This window comes from Tyto alba, unplaced genomic scaffold (assembly GCF_018691265.1).
Source record: "Tyto alba isolate M040663 unplaced genomic scaffold, T.alba_DEE_v4.0 Super-Scaffold_32, whole genome shotgun sequence".
Lineage (NCBI taxonomy): Eukaryota > Metazoa > Chordata > Aves > Strigiformes > Tytonidae > Tyto > Tyto alba.
This window is the reverse complement of record NW_024881307.1, coordinates 3,178,137-3,194,811: the sequence shown is the minus strand read 5'-3', so window position 1 is coordinate 3,194,811 and position 16,675 is coordinate 3,178,137. Positions and strand designations below refer to the sequence as shown.

The 16,675-nt window shown below is 40.1% G+C and overlaps 1 protein-coding gene across 7 annotated transcripts in view; it reads left to right on the top strand.

The window, feature by feature from the left end:
• Positions 1-15,931, top strand: part of ZBTB44 (zinc finger and BTB domain containing 44) — a 44,247-nt gene extending 28,316 nt beyond the window's left edge. The window contains exons 4-7 of one of the 7 annotated variants that reach the window (XR_006166045.1): positions 2,336-2,499; positions 4,857-5,157; positions 13,868-14,171; positions 14,869-15,931. Coding sequence is in view for 6 of the 7 variants with exons in the window: in XM_042800488.1 (XP_042656422.1) it covers positions 2,336-2,499; positions 4,857-5,157; positions 7,243-7,525 (748 nt within the window). In the remaining variant the exon portion in view is untranslated. Of the gene's footprint in view, positions 1-2,051; positions 2,117-2,335; positions 2,500-4,856; positions 5,158-7,242; positions 13,538-13,867; positions 14,172-14,868 lie in introns of those variants that run through there. The other 6 variants (XM_032982264.2, XM_042800491.1, XM_042800490.1 and 3 more) reach the window with 6 other exon arrangements.
• The last annotated feature ends 744 nt before the right edge of the window (positions 15,932-16,675 follow it).

Below are 16,675 nucleotides of genomic sequence, written 5' to 3'. Positions count from 1 at the left end.
TAATTCTTATCTGAGCACACCATATGTGTGGATCTATATGTACATCTAAGAGCAGGAGTTCTTGCTGCCCAGCCAGTCATCCCTTTATCACCCCTGCATTGCAGCTGTCACTTCTGTTGGCACATGGCTGTGAAAATTTTAATTGTGAATTCTCCAGTCAGCTGAGCTCAAGGAAACCTTTTCTGAAGGGATTTGCCCCTTAGCCAGACTGCATGACATTTGTCAAATACCAGATGAGGGGCAAGCTGTCCATCCTGAGCCTAAATCAGTTTGATTATTTGATTATTAGGCTATTGTGGCAGCTGGACATTTATGCCTTATGCTTTTCTTGTAATGTTTTTCTTTTTTTCCTTTTTTTTTTTTTTTTGGATAGCAGACCTGTCTGTTAGTCTGTATTAATGGAGTTTTCATTGGTAAAGTGGAAAGCGCATGGTCATACCAACTCCAGAGACAAAACTAGTGTTTCTACATTCTGAATAGAGTAAAATCAGTTCTCTGCCTAGCGATCTACTCACAAGGAGGAACAGGAGTACCAGAGTCTGGCAGAATTTTGGTTAGATAAATCATAATCTATGTTTAAAAGTGCCCTCATTTACTGCAGGTGCATTTGGTGATCCATCAGCTGGCTTTTTTAGACCCAGAAGTGGCAGTGAACTACATTCTGCCAGGCCCAGGATATGAGCTGGTAGCTTCCCTTTTGCAAATAATCCTTTTAGCAAAGATCGACAAGTCTGTCAGCATCTGTCTTTTCCATGGCTCTCTGGGACCCTACTGTGTATAAAAAGAAGTCAAGGACAATAAAATTTCTTCCTTAGAGCAAATAGTATTGCAGTTCCATGTGAGACCAGAAATCCTTATGGGTTAGATTGATTGATACTAAACTCCAGCAGGAAATTCTTTTATCTTGTGTGTTTTGAGAGATACCTGGTGCTCGCTTTCTCCAGATAAATTTTACAACTGTAGCTTTTGCCACCAAGACCCATCATTGTACTCCGAATTCAGGTACCCAGTTCTCACAGTTGTATTGATATCTATTTCCAGGGTAGATAAAAAGACAGTCAAGATATTTCTTTTAAAGGGATGGTCCTAGTTCTTGACCTCCTGTGCTGATCTGCTCTGTGGATTTCTGTATGATCCGTAGGAAAATGTATTTGTGCAAAGCTCACGTTTCATTCCTGTGAACGTTAGAAGTCCACAAATTCAGCCTTACCTTGAATCCAGCAATCTGGGCTCGAGATAAAAGCAGACTAGCAAAAGGGTTTGTTCAGTTAGGGAGACTTTCTGACTATGTACAACAGGAGACATCGTGATACTTTTTTCTGAATACATTTTAGACCTTACAGTTTAGTAAAGCTAAAATTGCATTGTTCTGGCCATGGAGTATTCAGGGTCAGAGCAGTTCCCTGCTGCCAGTGACGTCTGATCTGCCATCAGGCTGTTAGCAAGCTGAAATGTCTATTTCAACAAAAAATAGAGACCTTATTGCTCAGGAAAGGGAAACCCCAGGTAAGTGCAAACTCCTATTGTTACTATGTTTGTACCAGCAGATTTTGTTTTATTTTACTGTGCCCTTTAGCGAAGCAAGTTCCTTGCCAGAGGACTTGGATTATAACACTGTAGTTCCCTTGAACAGTTTGCAGCTAGAGGCTATGTAGAAGCAATTAGTCAGTTTTAAATAAATGACTTTGAAAGTTAAATTGTTCTTTTATTATAGTCTGTGTGCTGTTTTTAAAATACAGCGCCTGAGCTATTCTCAAAGAGCCAATTGAATCAGACAAGGAGCAAGTATTGATTAATTAGATCAATATTTTAAACTTAGAAATATGTAATTATAGATACTAATGTTTGTTCATTGAACTTGGATTGAGATGAAAATGAATCAGCTTGAATTTCATTTGTAAATATCACTGAAGCTGCAAAATACTCCTCTGCTTTCCAGTTTGCTCAGTTCTTTAAATTCTTCCTCAGGGGCTGTTTGCTGATTGTAAATCATCGATGCGCTTGAGAAAATGCCCATGCCTGGAAAATAAAGTTCAGTTTGCAGCTGGTGCTCAGGCCTGTTGCCCAAAGAAACAGAAGTCAGAGGTTATTCTCTGGTTTCGTTCAGATGTGCAAAGTGAGTGACTGTAAGACTTCAGATGCAGGTCAGACGCATTGCTGTAGAGGCAGGGATTTCCAGCATAAATACAGATTTCAACAGAAATACAAAACACCAGTCGTCGTCTTCTTCTCATACCCATGAACCACGTGTACAAGGTTCAGATTTCCATGGACAAGGCTGCTTGCTTTTTTTTCTCTCGCTTGCTTTGTAAATCAGTGAATTTTTTCTTTGTAGTTTGGAGAACGTTCAGTATCCCTACCAACTCTACATTGCTCCTTCTACCAGCAGCACAGAGAGACCCAGCCCAAATGGTCCAGACAGACCTTTTCAGTGTCCAACCTGTGGGGTCCGGTTCACTCGCATTCAGAACTTAAAACAACACATGCTTATCCACTCAGGTAAGAAACGTTACTGTTTCTGAGAATTACTAATTTACAGACTCACCGAGGTTTGCTCACTGTGCAGCAAATATAATAATGCAATTCTTTTTTAATCACCTGCCAAGTGCTTGAGAATTGATTTCAGAAAGAATGGGTAGAGGTATGTCTCACTGAACGCTTGTTTTGATACATCAAATCTGACTGATAGCTCTACTCATGGATGATTAGCATTTGTGTGGACTGAAAGAATCGGATTGCCTGAAACTCATCAGAATAAGTCATTTTCACGATAAAGATTTGAGATGAAACAAAGTATACTTGCCTTTTTTATTATACTAAAGAAGTGATGTGGATTGAAATTCTTCCTCTTACATGTTGTAATTGTCTGCTGTGTTTTAGAGGAGACTTGCAGCCATGAGAAAATATTGTCTATCTTATGTCCTTGCGTTGGAGAATGTTGTATGCCTTTGGATCTCAGAATTTTTGGAGGGATTGCAGGACAACCGAATTGGTTTGATAATCAATTTAGCTACTACAGATAGTACAGGTAGCAAAAGGTTTGTGTGAATGCCTCCTCTGAGTCTCGATCCCCAAATTGTTGCATTCATTTTGATTTCTCACCTAAGCATCAACTCCCAGTGTCTTTGCTGTCGGTGTTTTCCAAGACTTGTCAGCATTATCTGGCAGTAGCATTGACATTCTGGTGAATGAAAGGAATCTTAAAGAGTTATTGCACTTGAGCATTAAGCCTCATGGTTTAGCATCTGCTTTGAGCTTGACTCTTACCTGCACGCAGATGCTGTACCATCTTGGGGCAGAGCAACCACAATTGTCAAGGTGTAACTTTTTCACTGTCAGAAATTATTTGTCAGATCCCTTCAAGCAAAATGATCATACTGGGTTTAGGCCAGCAATAACAATATGTGTTTAATACTTTAAAAAGCGAACTTTGTGGGCATATCAGGTGTGAAAGTGTCCCCAGCCAGTTGCTAAACTCTTAACTGACAGCAGACAGAGACAGGCTTCAGCAAAGCATCTCTGGCCGCCCTGTCAACTGGCAAACCCCTGGGCAAAGTTGGGAGAGATTTCCATAGCTGTTTTAGAGTAATTAGCATGCAAAAGAAACCCTCAAAACTTGTAAATGTTGAAAGTGTTTTCACATAAGCAAAATGGCTGAAGAGATTTTCTTCAAGCTGTCAGAGGAAATAGATGCCCTTGGACAGTACGAAAGCACGAAAAGTTTTAGCTCCACAAGACAATATTCTAGTATATTAACTTGTTTTCACATGCTTAACAAGGAGTTTCAGTGTAACCTTAACTACAGCTTTCTCTGTATAAAAGCCCCAATTAAAAGTTCAGCTCCCGCTTTGAACGTAAGGAAAGCAGAGTGAAAGACTGGTGGAATTAACAGCCTGGACTGATGCACATTCAGCCTTTTGAAAAAACCTTTTTTATTCCTTGACAGCCCTATTATGAATAGGGCTCCATATTCTTGGCCTCATGTTTGGATTTCCACACTTTCTGGAGTTCAGACTTTTTATTAAATCTTAACTTTTTTGGTGATTCAGTCTTTTATGTTGTAATAGTTCTGTTTCGGTGTGATTATGTAATCTCAGCCGCTGCAACACGTTGCAGAGCTTGTATGTTTTAGGGTTTTATTAGTGCCTCTAAGAAATGAGAAATGAGCTAGTAACAGAATTTCTAAATTAATATGAGAAAAAAATGAGAAGCATGAACCTTAACTGTCTTGGAGAGCTGTCTATCACGCAAGGTTGCTGAAGATTCTTGTATAGAAAGGTTCCCACGCAATATAAAGGCTGCTACTTCACCCTTTTATCACCATGCCTGCTGCATTACAGGGGCATCCTTGTGCACACAGTCCCCCTTGCCAGAACAATTCTCTGAGGCCAAAGGCAGCCAGAAAAAGACATTGCAATTAAGGGTAGTCTGATAATTGCATTGTTGGGAACCAGTCTGGCACAAGAATCTCCCGAGATCAAAGGAGTTCAAAGATGGTTTGAGATGACTGCTGCATCGGATACTTTTTGGCTGTGGCTCAGGATCTTAACCATTGTATAACCCATGGAGGCTTATGTTCGTTTTAAACCCTGGGGAAGATGACATGTAAGCCTTACGGACAGGTCACATTGTTATGAAATCTAATAGCACTCGGTTCTGAGAAAGCGTAGCTCTGTTCTAATTGTTTCTGCCATTTTCAAGTTAACCAGAGAATTTCTTCCTAAAACAGCGCTTCACTGTGACTGGCCACAGCTGCTGTCCTTTTGCTGTTAGAAATCTGGAAGGATTTTGCCAGTGACCTCTCATTACAAAAGGTGAACGTGTTTTTTTTTTTTTTTTTTCTCTCTCTTCCGCAGGCATTAAACCATTTCAGTGTGACCGCTGTGGGAAAAAGTTCACCCGAGCTTACTCGCTAAAGATGCATCGCCTGAAGCACGAAGGTAAACGCTGTTTCCGGTGCCAGATATGTAGTGCCACTTTCACTTCCTTCGGGGAATATAAACACCACATGCGGGTTTCCCGGCACATTATCCGCAAGCCTCGGATTTACGAGTGCAAAACATGTGGCGCCATGTTCACCAACTCTGGAAATTTAATCGTTCACCTGAGGAGCTTGAACCATGAAGCGTCAGAGCTAGCAAACTACTTCCAGAGCAGGTGAGGTGCACAGCAAAAACCTAACAGGGAAACTTGCTTTTTTTTTTTTTTGCCTTTTTTTTTTTTTTTTTTTTTTTTTATTAAATCATCTTTTCCTGCTTGCAGGGCAGCCTGCTGTGCCTCTCATCAGGTTGCCAGCTAATTCCAGTCAAATTTATTCTTGCGCCACTATCTGTTATATCTGATCTGTCTTACAGCATATAAGCTATATAGGAGGGCACTGAAGGATCGAGTGATATGCAGAAGCTGCTTCTGGGCTACTTAATTTCTCTTTTCCGTGTTATCTATGGACAGGCTAATGGTGCTAAGCCACAGTGTTCTGTGCTGTAGTATCTGTGGAGTTCTGTAAATGACTTGCTATTCAAAATCTCATACGTAGCCTGTTCACTTACATAGGGACTAGACTTATTCCTTCATTTTAAGTGCTTGCTTGATGGTGAATATTGTGGAAGGATTGCATGCCTCCATACTTTCTCTTTTTTCATTTTCTAGGTAACATATTACCAAATGATCAGACTAATAGGATTTGAAATAGTAAGGGTGTGGGCCAGTTGGACATTTCTTGTTTATCAGGGCACAAAAGACTTGGCAGATCTCACAAATGCACTTCACGAAAGACTGTTAAAAGCGTTCTGAGGCATGAGACAAGCACTGTATTCTCATATTGAAATAAATGTTTGTAACCGTTGGAATCTGAGATGGAAAAATACAGAAGTGGATGAGGGAAATTGGAGGAAGATAGATCTCACAGCTCTAAAATCTATAGAGAAGGTGCAGCTTGGTTTGCATAAGTCATCTGTCCTCAGCAATGCAAAAGAAATGTATTTTAAAAGTTACAGCATCTACCATACCATCTCTCGTGATTTCTAGACCTTATGCTTTTTCCCCTACAGAACATTTCAGCATTTTGTTCTATTTGGTTATCTCAGAAGTGATATAGGATGAAAAATTTGCAAAAGAAACCAGGAAATCCAGTCACTGTTTTCCCAACAGAATATTGTCTAGAAGTATAAGTGCTTTGTGTCTGTGGGTTTGTGCAGTTCTTGTTCTTAGTGCTTGGGCCAAAACTAGAGTGAAGACTCTAAGGGATGATGCCATGATTGTGGTAAACACTTTACTGCTGTCGTCAAATTAAAGTATGTGATTTTAGTTGTTTGTAGGCCTTCCTTTAGTTTGAATTTACAAACACTAGGCTTAGCATAGTTGATTGTGAATTTGGATTTGAAGCAGTGAATGCTGCTGTCATTTAAGCAAAGGACTGCTTTTAAATGGATTGTTAGAAGGACGTATATATATATATATACACACACAGAGACACTTGCTTCAAGTACAAATTTACATGCCTGGTGCTGAAAATTTGCAAAGAAATTTTATTTTTCCTATGTGCTCATGTGCTGAAAATACTACTGGAGAGTAGTATTTGGTAGATTTTCTTTGGGTACACTCAGCCATCAGTTGGTAAGAGTAAGTTACAGAACTGTTGTCCAGGAAGGAAATGCAATCCCGTTCTTTTTTGCAGTAGTGTGATACGTGTGAACATCACAAAACACCGCTGTCATTGGCAGCCTCCTCGTGCTCTCAGCAGAACCCTTGCTTCCTCACCTCACACTTCTGTTTACAGCCTGTCCACACTGAGAGGAGTGCTGCTCCAGTTTCTTGGGTGGTGGAAAAGGCCCACATCTTTGCCAGTGCTGAACTCATTTTTGGTTCTATTTTTAAAGGTTGAGTGCTCCCTTTTTCCAGTGAGGGTTTCAGTGCCATATGATGTTCCAGACATTAACTTTCATTCTCATCAAGGTGATACAATCTAAATAATAAGAAGTTACTGAGTAGGAGATATGGATTCACAACAGTGCAAAATGGATGCTTTTGAATAAATTCTCTGTGTGCTTAAATGCGAACCAGGTTATAGTGCTCGGTGAAGTTTGTCACTGTGATGATCTTAGAGTAATGTGAAGTGAATATCTTTGTTCTCCGTGCAATGCAGTATGTAGCTTGTGTGATGTAACTGATACAGAGCAACTGATAACACTAATGTTTGTGTGAGAAATGACATTTCTCTTCTGTCCTTTGCCCCTCTTCTAGTGACTTCCTAGTACCGGACTACTTAAACCAGGAACAAGAAGAGACCCTCGGGCAGTATGAGCTAGGGGAGCATGGCTTTGAAAGCAACTCTTCTGTCCAAATGCCTGTCATTTCACAGGTGTCGTCAACACAGAATTGTGAAAGCACTTTCCCCTTGGGGTCTCTGGGTGGGTTGGCAGAGAAGGAAGAAGATGTGCCAGAGCAGCCAAAGACTAACGCCACTGCTGAGGCAGCCGCAGGTGACCCTCCGAAACCGGAGCTGTCATCTATTACTATTGAATAATTCATGGTTTGGTTTCATTTTTGTTCTTTGGAAAGTGCCTGTGTTTGGTCCTGTACATTTAATTTAATTTTTTTAAAAAGTGGGGAGATTTTCCCTTTTTACTTTGTAAGCTACGCTTTAAACAGAAAACTGCAACAGATGTTACATTATTTTTCATGACTGAATGATCACTTCTGTGAAAATATTTAAGACTGAATGCACAAAAAGATCTTGTCAGAACATCATGGAAGCTGTGATACACTTCTAAAGAAGAACAACTGATTCAGATCACTTAAACTATTTCTTCTTCCAGTTAGAGCAGCTCATTAAGTTTCTCTTGCTTCTGCAGACCCTCTGGTTAAGGGAAAGAAATCAGAGGAAACCTTTTTAAAATGACAAACAAAAGGATGCATTGGAAATCGTTATTGAACAGTTTTGACTAGTTTTGAGTGGATGCTTTAATCTTCTGCATAAAAAAAAATGACACTTCCTATCTCTGTGCCTGCTGTTTTTCAAAGCGCTTACTGTAGCCCTTTTCGTGGAGATGGTAAGCATTTTTGAAACTAACAGTCACGAGCTTTTTAAAAACACATTGTCCCTTTTCATCTCAGATGAATCAGTTTTGACAAACCAAGTGATGTCATGCCAGGTATTCCTACTTCTTGTATTCCAGTCCTTTTAGAAACTGCTTGATCAAATAGCCTGTCTAGATTTGCCCATTTAAGGTTAAATGTGGAAATACTATGGTCAGGAAAAGTCTACTGGTGCATAATGAATTGAGGATGATAGAAAAGTATATATCAGTGCAAGCCTGACAAATATCTCATGACTGTATCTTTCTGTAGGAGGGGAACCACATATGAAAATGAGGGTTTTCTCAAAGTGGAATGCTTAAATCGTGGCCAGATTGTTTGCAGTTCCGGTCACTTCCCCCTATCATATATACTGTATTTTTACTAATCTCCAAAAGCTAGCTAGAGGGAGTTTACAGATGGGAAAAAATGAGCTCTTTTGTGCATTATTGCACATTTTTTTATTTATACATATGCATGTATAGTTTCTGAGATTTTTATTAGTCTGTTTTGGACAAAACAAGCAATTTATTCTCTTTAGCGGCCAACTTTCTAACCCAATAGGGGGTTGTTTACAAAAAGCCTATATAGCAATGATGAATTGTTCCTGTTTCAAAACAGTTTAAATCCTTGCCAACTCGGTTTATTAAAGGCCATTACTCCAGCTACATACACAGCTCAAGTAAGCAATAAATTGAGAGATTTGCAATTTCATTTTTCCATATTTAGAAAAAGCTACAAATTTAGGGTGTGGGATTTTCAGAGCAGTGAGTCCTGTTTTGTCGAGGCTGTTTGGGTTATAGTACTGCTTTGAAATCTGAACTAGGAAATAAATTAGGAGGTTAGTGATTTTTCTTGTTGCTTCTGAAGTTAACTCAGTGTTTGATGCCAAATGCCTATCGCCTACAGATGACATGCTGAGCGAGTAGGTATTACTTGATCTTAGTATTCCAAAGGCATGGTATACTCCCTTAGTTTTGAATCTTGTATTTTTTAAATTGTTTTCTGTCTGGATTTGTTCTACGCAAACACGAGGAGGAAATGAAACCAATAGAGACAGGTTGCTCCTGAAGAAACAGAAGACACAAGAGCCGTATTTTATCGCAAGATCAATTTGTATTCAGTTAGCTTAGGCAGCTCTGGTACTCTCTAGGTCTGCGTTATTTCTACTAATAGCCAACTTTTGTAAGGAAAAAAGTTTATTGCCCTTTGGAAGGAGTTTAAAGAGTTTCAGTGACTTTAACAATTTTTCTCTGCCGTGTTTTAGGTAAAACCCACATATTTTAGTTAAATAGAGCAAAACCAGTGGGATTTAAGTCCTTTCCAAGTTACTGGAGTGAAGTTTCTCCACCAGGTCCAAAGGGTGTTTTAGGAACATGCTGCAAAGAAGTTCTCTGCTACAATTCAGTCTTGTATGTCTACCTTTGTAAGTCGTCTTAAAAGGGCTCGAAGGAGAAATTCTTCTTTTGGGATGCTGTACTGTGAATTAGTCCAGTGTCCGTCGATGGGCTGAATTTAAAGACCAGCTCTCTTCCACTTCTGATTTCTGTAACTGAGAAGCCAATGAGACAAAACAATGCCTTTTGCTGAGTTTTATCCTGAATTATAGGGCTATGACAGTGAACTCAAATACATAATATTTTTTTTTTTTTTCTGATTAGTGTTAGTCCACTTTGCAGGTATATGAGAATCCTTGGTGATTCGTGCAGTAAAAAGTGCTTCACATAGAAACACATTTCTAGACTGTACAGATGAAATAATCGAAGGTGGTCAGATATAGATGGGCGTAATCTTTGGTCAGAATCTGATAATTTTCACCCATTAGGTATTTTGCTAAGCAGTTTATCAGCGAGGAGGCGTGCAAATACAAAATAGACATATCTGGGTATTGGATTTTTAAGACTTTAAAATTTTGTGTCAGAAGGCAAACTGCTTTCTGAATACCAAAGAGAAGGGGAAAAAAAGTTTAGAAGACTGTGTAGCTCTAATCTGTTCTTCCTTGAAAAGAAATGAGTATCATTAACTGTTAACACCTTGGTGCAGGGCAAGTCATGGGTTTCGTTGTTCATTGCACTGTGTTACACATTATCTTTTCAAGCCTGTAATCTCTGTGTAGCATCTTAATTTAGTTCTCACTTTACAGTCTGATTCAACTGCAGGAACAATAGAGTTCTAGAGGATTTTTGTTTGTTTGTTTGTTTTAGGGTTGGGTTTACCTGTTAATTTTCCTGTTTGTAATTGTTTCTTGTTAATATCTCTCTTCTCCACAGAAGTGAACACAGATTAAATACAAATATTGTTTTACTTCTCCTTCCTAACTTGTTGGAAGCATTCAGTTCTTTGAAATACTGATGTTCTTCACAGGAGAGATGTAAAAACATAGACAAAACAATCTCTGTTGCTAGTATGCTTAGATTCCAAATTGTGTGAGTTAGATATCTAACTAAGCTAGAAGAAACTTGCCTTAAACTACACTTGAGACTAAACCTAAAGCATATGTTTCTTTCAATACGTTATGAGAAGGTTTTGAACTCTGGACTGCATTTTCTTTTTTTTTCTCTTTTTTTTCTTCCCGGCCTACACTTCCCCCCACCCCCTATCAGCATTTGCATATGCAAATATTAAAATATATAAAAGAAATAATGTAAGCATTTGTATTTCTGCTTGACAGGGATCACAGATTAGTTGAGATTGGAAGGGACTCTGGAGGTGATCTAGTTCAACCCCCAAGCTGAGAGCAGAGTCAGTGAGAACAGGCTGCTCAGTCCAGTCAGGTTTGGAATATCTGCAAAGATGGGCACTCCCCAGCTTCTCTGGGAAACCTCTTCCAGTGTTTGACCACCCTCACCATAAAAAAGCTTTTAGTATGTTTAAGATTTCTTGTATTGCAGTTTGTGCCCAGTGAGAAAGTCCTGGCTCCATCTTCTTTGCCCCCTTCTATCCAGTTCTACACGTCCATAAGATCCCCCAAGCAGAACAGCGTGATCACTCTCAGCCTGGATGGCAGATGCTCTGGACCTTTCGTCATCTTTGTAGCCCGTATGAGTTGTTTAGAATTTCTTCCAAAAGGCTTACACGTATGACCCATTGCAGCAGTTTCTTTGCCGATGAGTAGTCTCCAGATTCATTCACAAAGTGATTTATGCCTTGCTTTTGCATATCCTTCTCCCATGTGGCACCAATCTCTGGACTCAGTGGAAAATCCTTTCCTTGCCCATCTATTTTGCAAGCAGAGTGCCTTCACTACCACAGAACTAGCAAGGTTCTGCCGTATGCCAGGGACCCGGATTCTTGAAGTCTGTGCAGGGTCTTTACTCCTTGCATATTGTGTAGAGCAGTACATCTGATGGGAACAATGGGAAAGGAAAGGATAGGGTTTTTTCCTGATTTAATATGGTGTTTTGGGAGAGGGGAAAAAAAAAAAAAAATCAGCAGCTTTCTATTTCCCTGCAGAGAGTGGAAGAAAAAGAAGTGATGTTTCAGCTGTGCGGGAGATTTGGCCAAGTTGTAAGGGTTTGTTTTGTTTTTTGATGCAGATGCATAGCACAACGCCCCTGGAAATCCATGGGGATGCCTACACATTTAGCAAATGAAGCTCCCCGTCAGAACTGCTTGTCACTGTTCTTACACCACGTGAAAAAAGATGTGTGCTCCTGATGATTTGTCTGTCTTACTACAGTTTGAGTTCAGTTGTCAGGCTCGCAGATACTATGGTCAAGTCTCTCATACTGAGAGATTAGTAGACTAGGTTATTGAAAATGGTTCTGGGTTCACATGTATCTTGAGTCTAAAAGGTGTGAATTTAAACTTTTTTAAAAAGTAATAGCTGCCAATGCAGTAAAATATATTTTATAAGACTATGATCCCTATATATCCCTTACGGGATAAAATTTTATTGTTTTTAAGCTATAGTTTCAAGTTTTTATATGAGGGCTTCAGTCGCTTCTTGGTTGCTGGCTTTCCCCTCCAGCCCCAGGATGCAAGAGCACTGAGACTATTGCCAGTCTCTCTCTGAGACAAACCATGAAGCATTTTATATGCAAATAGAACGGGAGCTTTGTGCACCCTGCAGGGATGGAGAAAATGCAGATGTGGGAGCACCTGTCGCTCCTACATCCATTTGCAACTTCCACACCATCAGAATATGGAAAATAGCTAATTTTCATTCCGATCGATTAAGTTCGAGTTTTGCTTACAAGGTGAAACCCGGTTTTGGAGGGTTCTCATCTCCAATTATGGACATAGTAAATTCCATAGCATCTTGATGACAGATAAGAAGGTTCAAGGCCGGACGGTGCCTCAGCCACATCAGAGGTCCCTAGTAAACAGAGTCGGTTCAAAGTATTTGAGGAAATGTACCATAAAAAAAAAAAACAAATGTGAATTTTTTTAATGCAACAGTACTTACTGCTCTGGGTTTTTGTTAACTCAATGTGTGCTATCACAGTAATTCAGTGTCCCACAGGTCTCAACTACAAATCTGGTTGCACTTAAAAAAAAAAAAAGCCGAATCAGTTCCTGGTGCTGCCAGCCTGTGTGACAGCTGTACGTACAGTCTTCCTGAGGGTTGCTGAAGTCCCCAGAGGAGTGATTTTGTTTAACCATTCGTTTAGCTGATGCATGCTTTTGATATTCTGACTTACAGCCCTGGCTACACCAAGTTCTTGGACAGCTTCTTTGCCCTGTTCCTGCAGTGCCTTCGCTCTAGGTGCTGCCCTATGGTGAAACCCCGAAGAGGGAAAAGAGTAAGCTGGAGGAAAAAATGTGAATTAAATTATTGTTGGGCTTCTTTGTGCATTTTAGTAACAGTGAAACCCCCTTAACTGTGCCAGTCTCCGGTCACCAGCCGTATATCCAGTCGTCATCTCATCCACAGTACAGCTTCTCTTGTTGATGCTGGCCACAGCTAGATTACTTGGCATGTTTATTGACTTAACAGAATTGTTTTTTGGTTTTGGTTTTGTTTTTTAATGTATACGATGTTTAAATACACTTCACATTTTATATAATACTATCTGGCTATTAGTATTTTTCAGGAACCATAGTTCTTGGTGGCTATATATATTTTTGTGACTTTTTTTGTAAACTAAGTGCCGTTTCAACGTTACAATCATTTTTAGAGTTATTGTAATCAATGTGAATATCATGTTTTTTCAAATCTGTTCTGAGCCTGTAGTGTTTGCTTTGTGATCATACGTGTAATGTATATATTCTGTATAGTTACATTGTATTGAAATACTAGCTTGTTTGATATAAGAAAAGTATGTATTGGGTACCTTTTTGCTAGCCTGGTTGTTTAATCTTTAAAAAAAAATGTTCTAAAATACAAAAAAAAAAAGAATCTCCAAACTGGTCCCATTATAGGTCAAAATTAAGGGGGGAGAAAAACTAGTTTTGAGTGTCTTTGGATAGAAACATGAAGCTAAGATTTTTCATTAAAATATTAATGTTTTATGGAGTATATCTTTGCTTTGTGTCATTATTTAACTATACCAGAGTTTGTGTTCTAGTACAAAAGACTAGCTTTGACCTTGTGGAAGAAGGTGCAACTCTGTTGCTAGAGCTACATTCTCTTATAACTTTTGCTTACAATTAGTCTCAAAATAGTTGAGTATGAGGAGAACTCACAGTTGCTGAAGCTGTCATTGGGAGGAAGGTAGTTTAAAACAAAATATATGTTAATAAATGATTGGAGAAGTTACATGAGTAAAGAGTATTAAGAATAAAGTACACATTTCTGTTTAATTTTCCATTGTATATTACATTTCCTTTTGTTAATGTTCTCTTTTAGGCTGTATTCTGCAAAAGCGGTGGGGCCATCTTTTGAACGGGGTTTTATTGATGGAAAGCCAGCCAAGAATGAGCCTAATCAAATTAGACAAAGCAGAAGATGTTTAAAAAGGACAGTAGACAGAGTCATCGTGATCGCAGCTGTGAGCTTCAAGCTAGTCATGAAACAGCCTAGAGTCATGGGACTTAAAATACACGTCTGCTGTTTCTGGCACCCCTTGCAATTAAATTAATTTACCTCCTACAGACCCACCTGTCTGACGGAGCTGGAATGCTGACTGGATCAACACGTAGCTAGGGCACAGGTAGGAAAATGGAAGTTTTGTAACTGCTTGGCTGAAATGATAATAACTCTGCCCGGTAGCCTGTATGAAAACAAGCAGGCTGGCATGATTAATACGCTAGCGGTCAGATTGTGTTCAGCATCTGACAGGAAAATGGAAAAGTATTCCATGGCGCAGAGTAAGCAGCCACAGCGAACCTTGGAGAGTGGGGGTTGAGAGTTTCTCATGCCGAGTTCTCATCTTCCTGAGGCCCTTGCGTAGGGACAGAAGTCTTTCATCAGAAGCATAATTGGAGGAGGGAACATAGCTGGTGAAGGCTTTGGAGGGAAGTCTGAGATGTAAAAGCTCTGAATCTGTTGGTCTCCCATAAAAGCAGGAATTTTGCTGCTTTGAAGACAGACAGACCCAGTTAGGGATAGGCAGTGATGCTTAGCAGACCGTTACAAATCTAAAGCCCCGATGGCTGTATATGAGCATATACTATCGTAAAGCCAAGGCAGGACTGCTAAAACGCATACCTTTGAGGGATATCGAGGTTCAGACTTGGGACTCGAGCAGATTTTTCCAAAGCGCGGCCATATGTTTAGGTTCAGTGTGAAACATCTTTTAGACATCCTTACCAAAGCCAGCGTACGCTATTGAAGTTTTCCTGTGGCTTCCTCAGAGCGTTTAAGCATTTCATTCCTGCCAGTAATGAAGTACTGTTTCTTTTGCGCAGAGGAGAGCGGCTGAGATTGAACTCATAGCTACCGAGAATGTAGTAGAGCAGGGAACAGAGTTCTCGCGGGGCTTCCTGCACCGTTCCTACGTATGTGGTATCCTGGTGAAAACGAAGCTGCTAAGAGAAACCTGACTTGGATTATGCATCAAGCGCTTTTCACAAGCTGCTTGTGCATGCTGCGTCTCCAGAGTACCGCGCGTAACTCTGTCATCACCATTCTTAGAGCAGAGATTGCTGTGAGACCATGAGCAAGCAGAGCAGGGGTAAGTGTGTACATGTTAGAGCCTCGGTTACCGCTCAGAGACATGTGGGTTTCAGTCATTCTGATTTTGGGGATCTGTTAACACTTTTTTCAGAGGAGACACGCGCTCTGGAATAGCAGATTTACACTTATGGGTAGCAGCCCTGATTTTCTTAGTTGCCTTTCAGAAATCCTTTGGGAATAGGCCACAGACACACAGAGTGAAAAACGTGTTTGAAAACCACGCTAAAGGCTTGAGTTAATTGCCTTTGATCGTGAGTTGCCTTTGTCTCAGCCACAAGGTCTCCCAGTGAAGATTAGAGAGCAACTCACGACACATCTATTTGTGTGTCTCACTTGAACCTTTGCCTCTGAAATCTGAACTCTTCTATCCAAATTTTGAAGTTAAGGACCTCAACGTAAGAGAGGTGCTTGGCTCAAATGTGTGTTAATTTGTGTGGCTGGGCCACTGCTGCTGACTCTTAGACACCGCCCTCCGTTTCAAATACAACTGATCGGATTTATGTGGGAGTATCTTTGACTCTGCATCCAGCTAAACTGCATTCCCAGTCTTCTGTATGCCTGAATAAAGCTAGATGCTCAGACCCTGTGTTTTGTAATACTCCAATCGTTTAGAAGATAACAGTTTTTTCTCACAAAGTACTGCTTGTTCCCCTACACACGCACTCGCGCGCACACACATACACAATCTGCATGTGCTCATTCAGAAGGAATTTTGAACAGTGACCATACAAAAACATCGATTGACCAACTCTTTCCTTGCTGCTTCCCTACAGAAATAGCTGGTATTAATGTCTTTTTTTTTTTTTGGTTAATTCTCATCAGATGAAACAGGTTACTCGGTTAAACCTCCAGCAAGAGCCTTGCTTCGCTCTTCTGTTAGCCCATACAAATTTCTCTTGAGTTTGGAGGGGAAAGGAGAGGCATAGTTTTCTGCAACCCTGTGCTCATCTCTAAACAAGCTTCTCCTCTGCAGGGAGTCAGGACTTACAAACAAGACATTAATTGTAAGGAAGCGGATAAATTTTGTGGTCTCGAGAGGGAGTTTTTTGGTGTGTGTGTGTGGGGAGATTGTTGATGGTACTTGAGTATATTTTTCTCTTTAGTTTTTTCTCTGCATAGACTCTGACGTTTTCCAGACTATTTCTAAGAAAAAACAATGTCAGCTACAAACAGATTGCTGTTAAGTGTGAAGGAACATCGAATAAGTATGGGCAGTATTCATTTACGCCAAAACAACGTACGGTCCTTAATTATTTGTTGGCTTAAAGCATTTATGTTTGCAGTACAGTACAGCTTTCAAACTACCTTGGGCCCAAGATAGCTGTGAGTGTGGCCCTGGCATTCATGTCTCTAGAAAGACAGAACACTAACGGGAAAATGGATCATCCGAATTCTTTGGAGTCGGGGGAGAAGTCTCCCAGGTGAGTACACCTCTGAGTCAAAGGGGAATAACCAGAAGTGGTGGGAGAGGAGCATGGAAGCCATGATGTGTTTGTGGGCTGGTGGAGGAGATGGCTCTCGATTCCAGGATCATTTTTG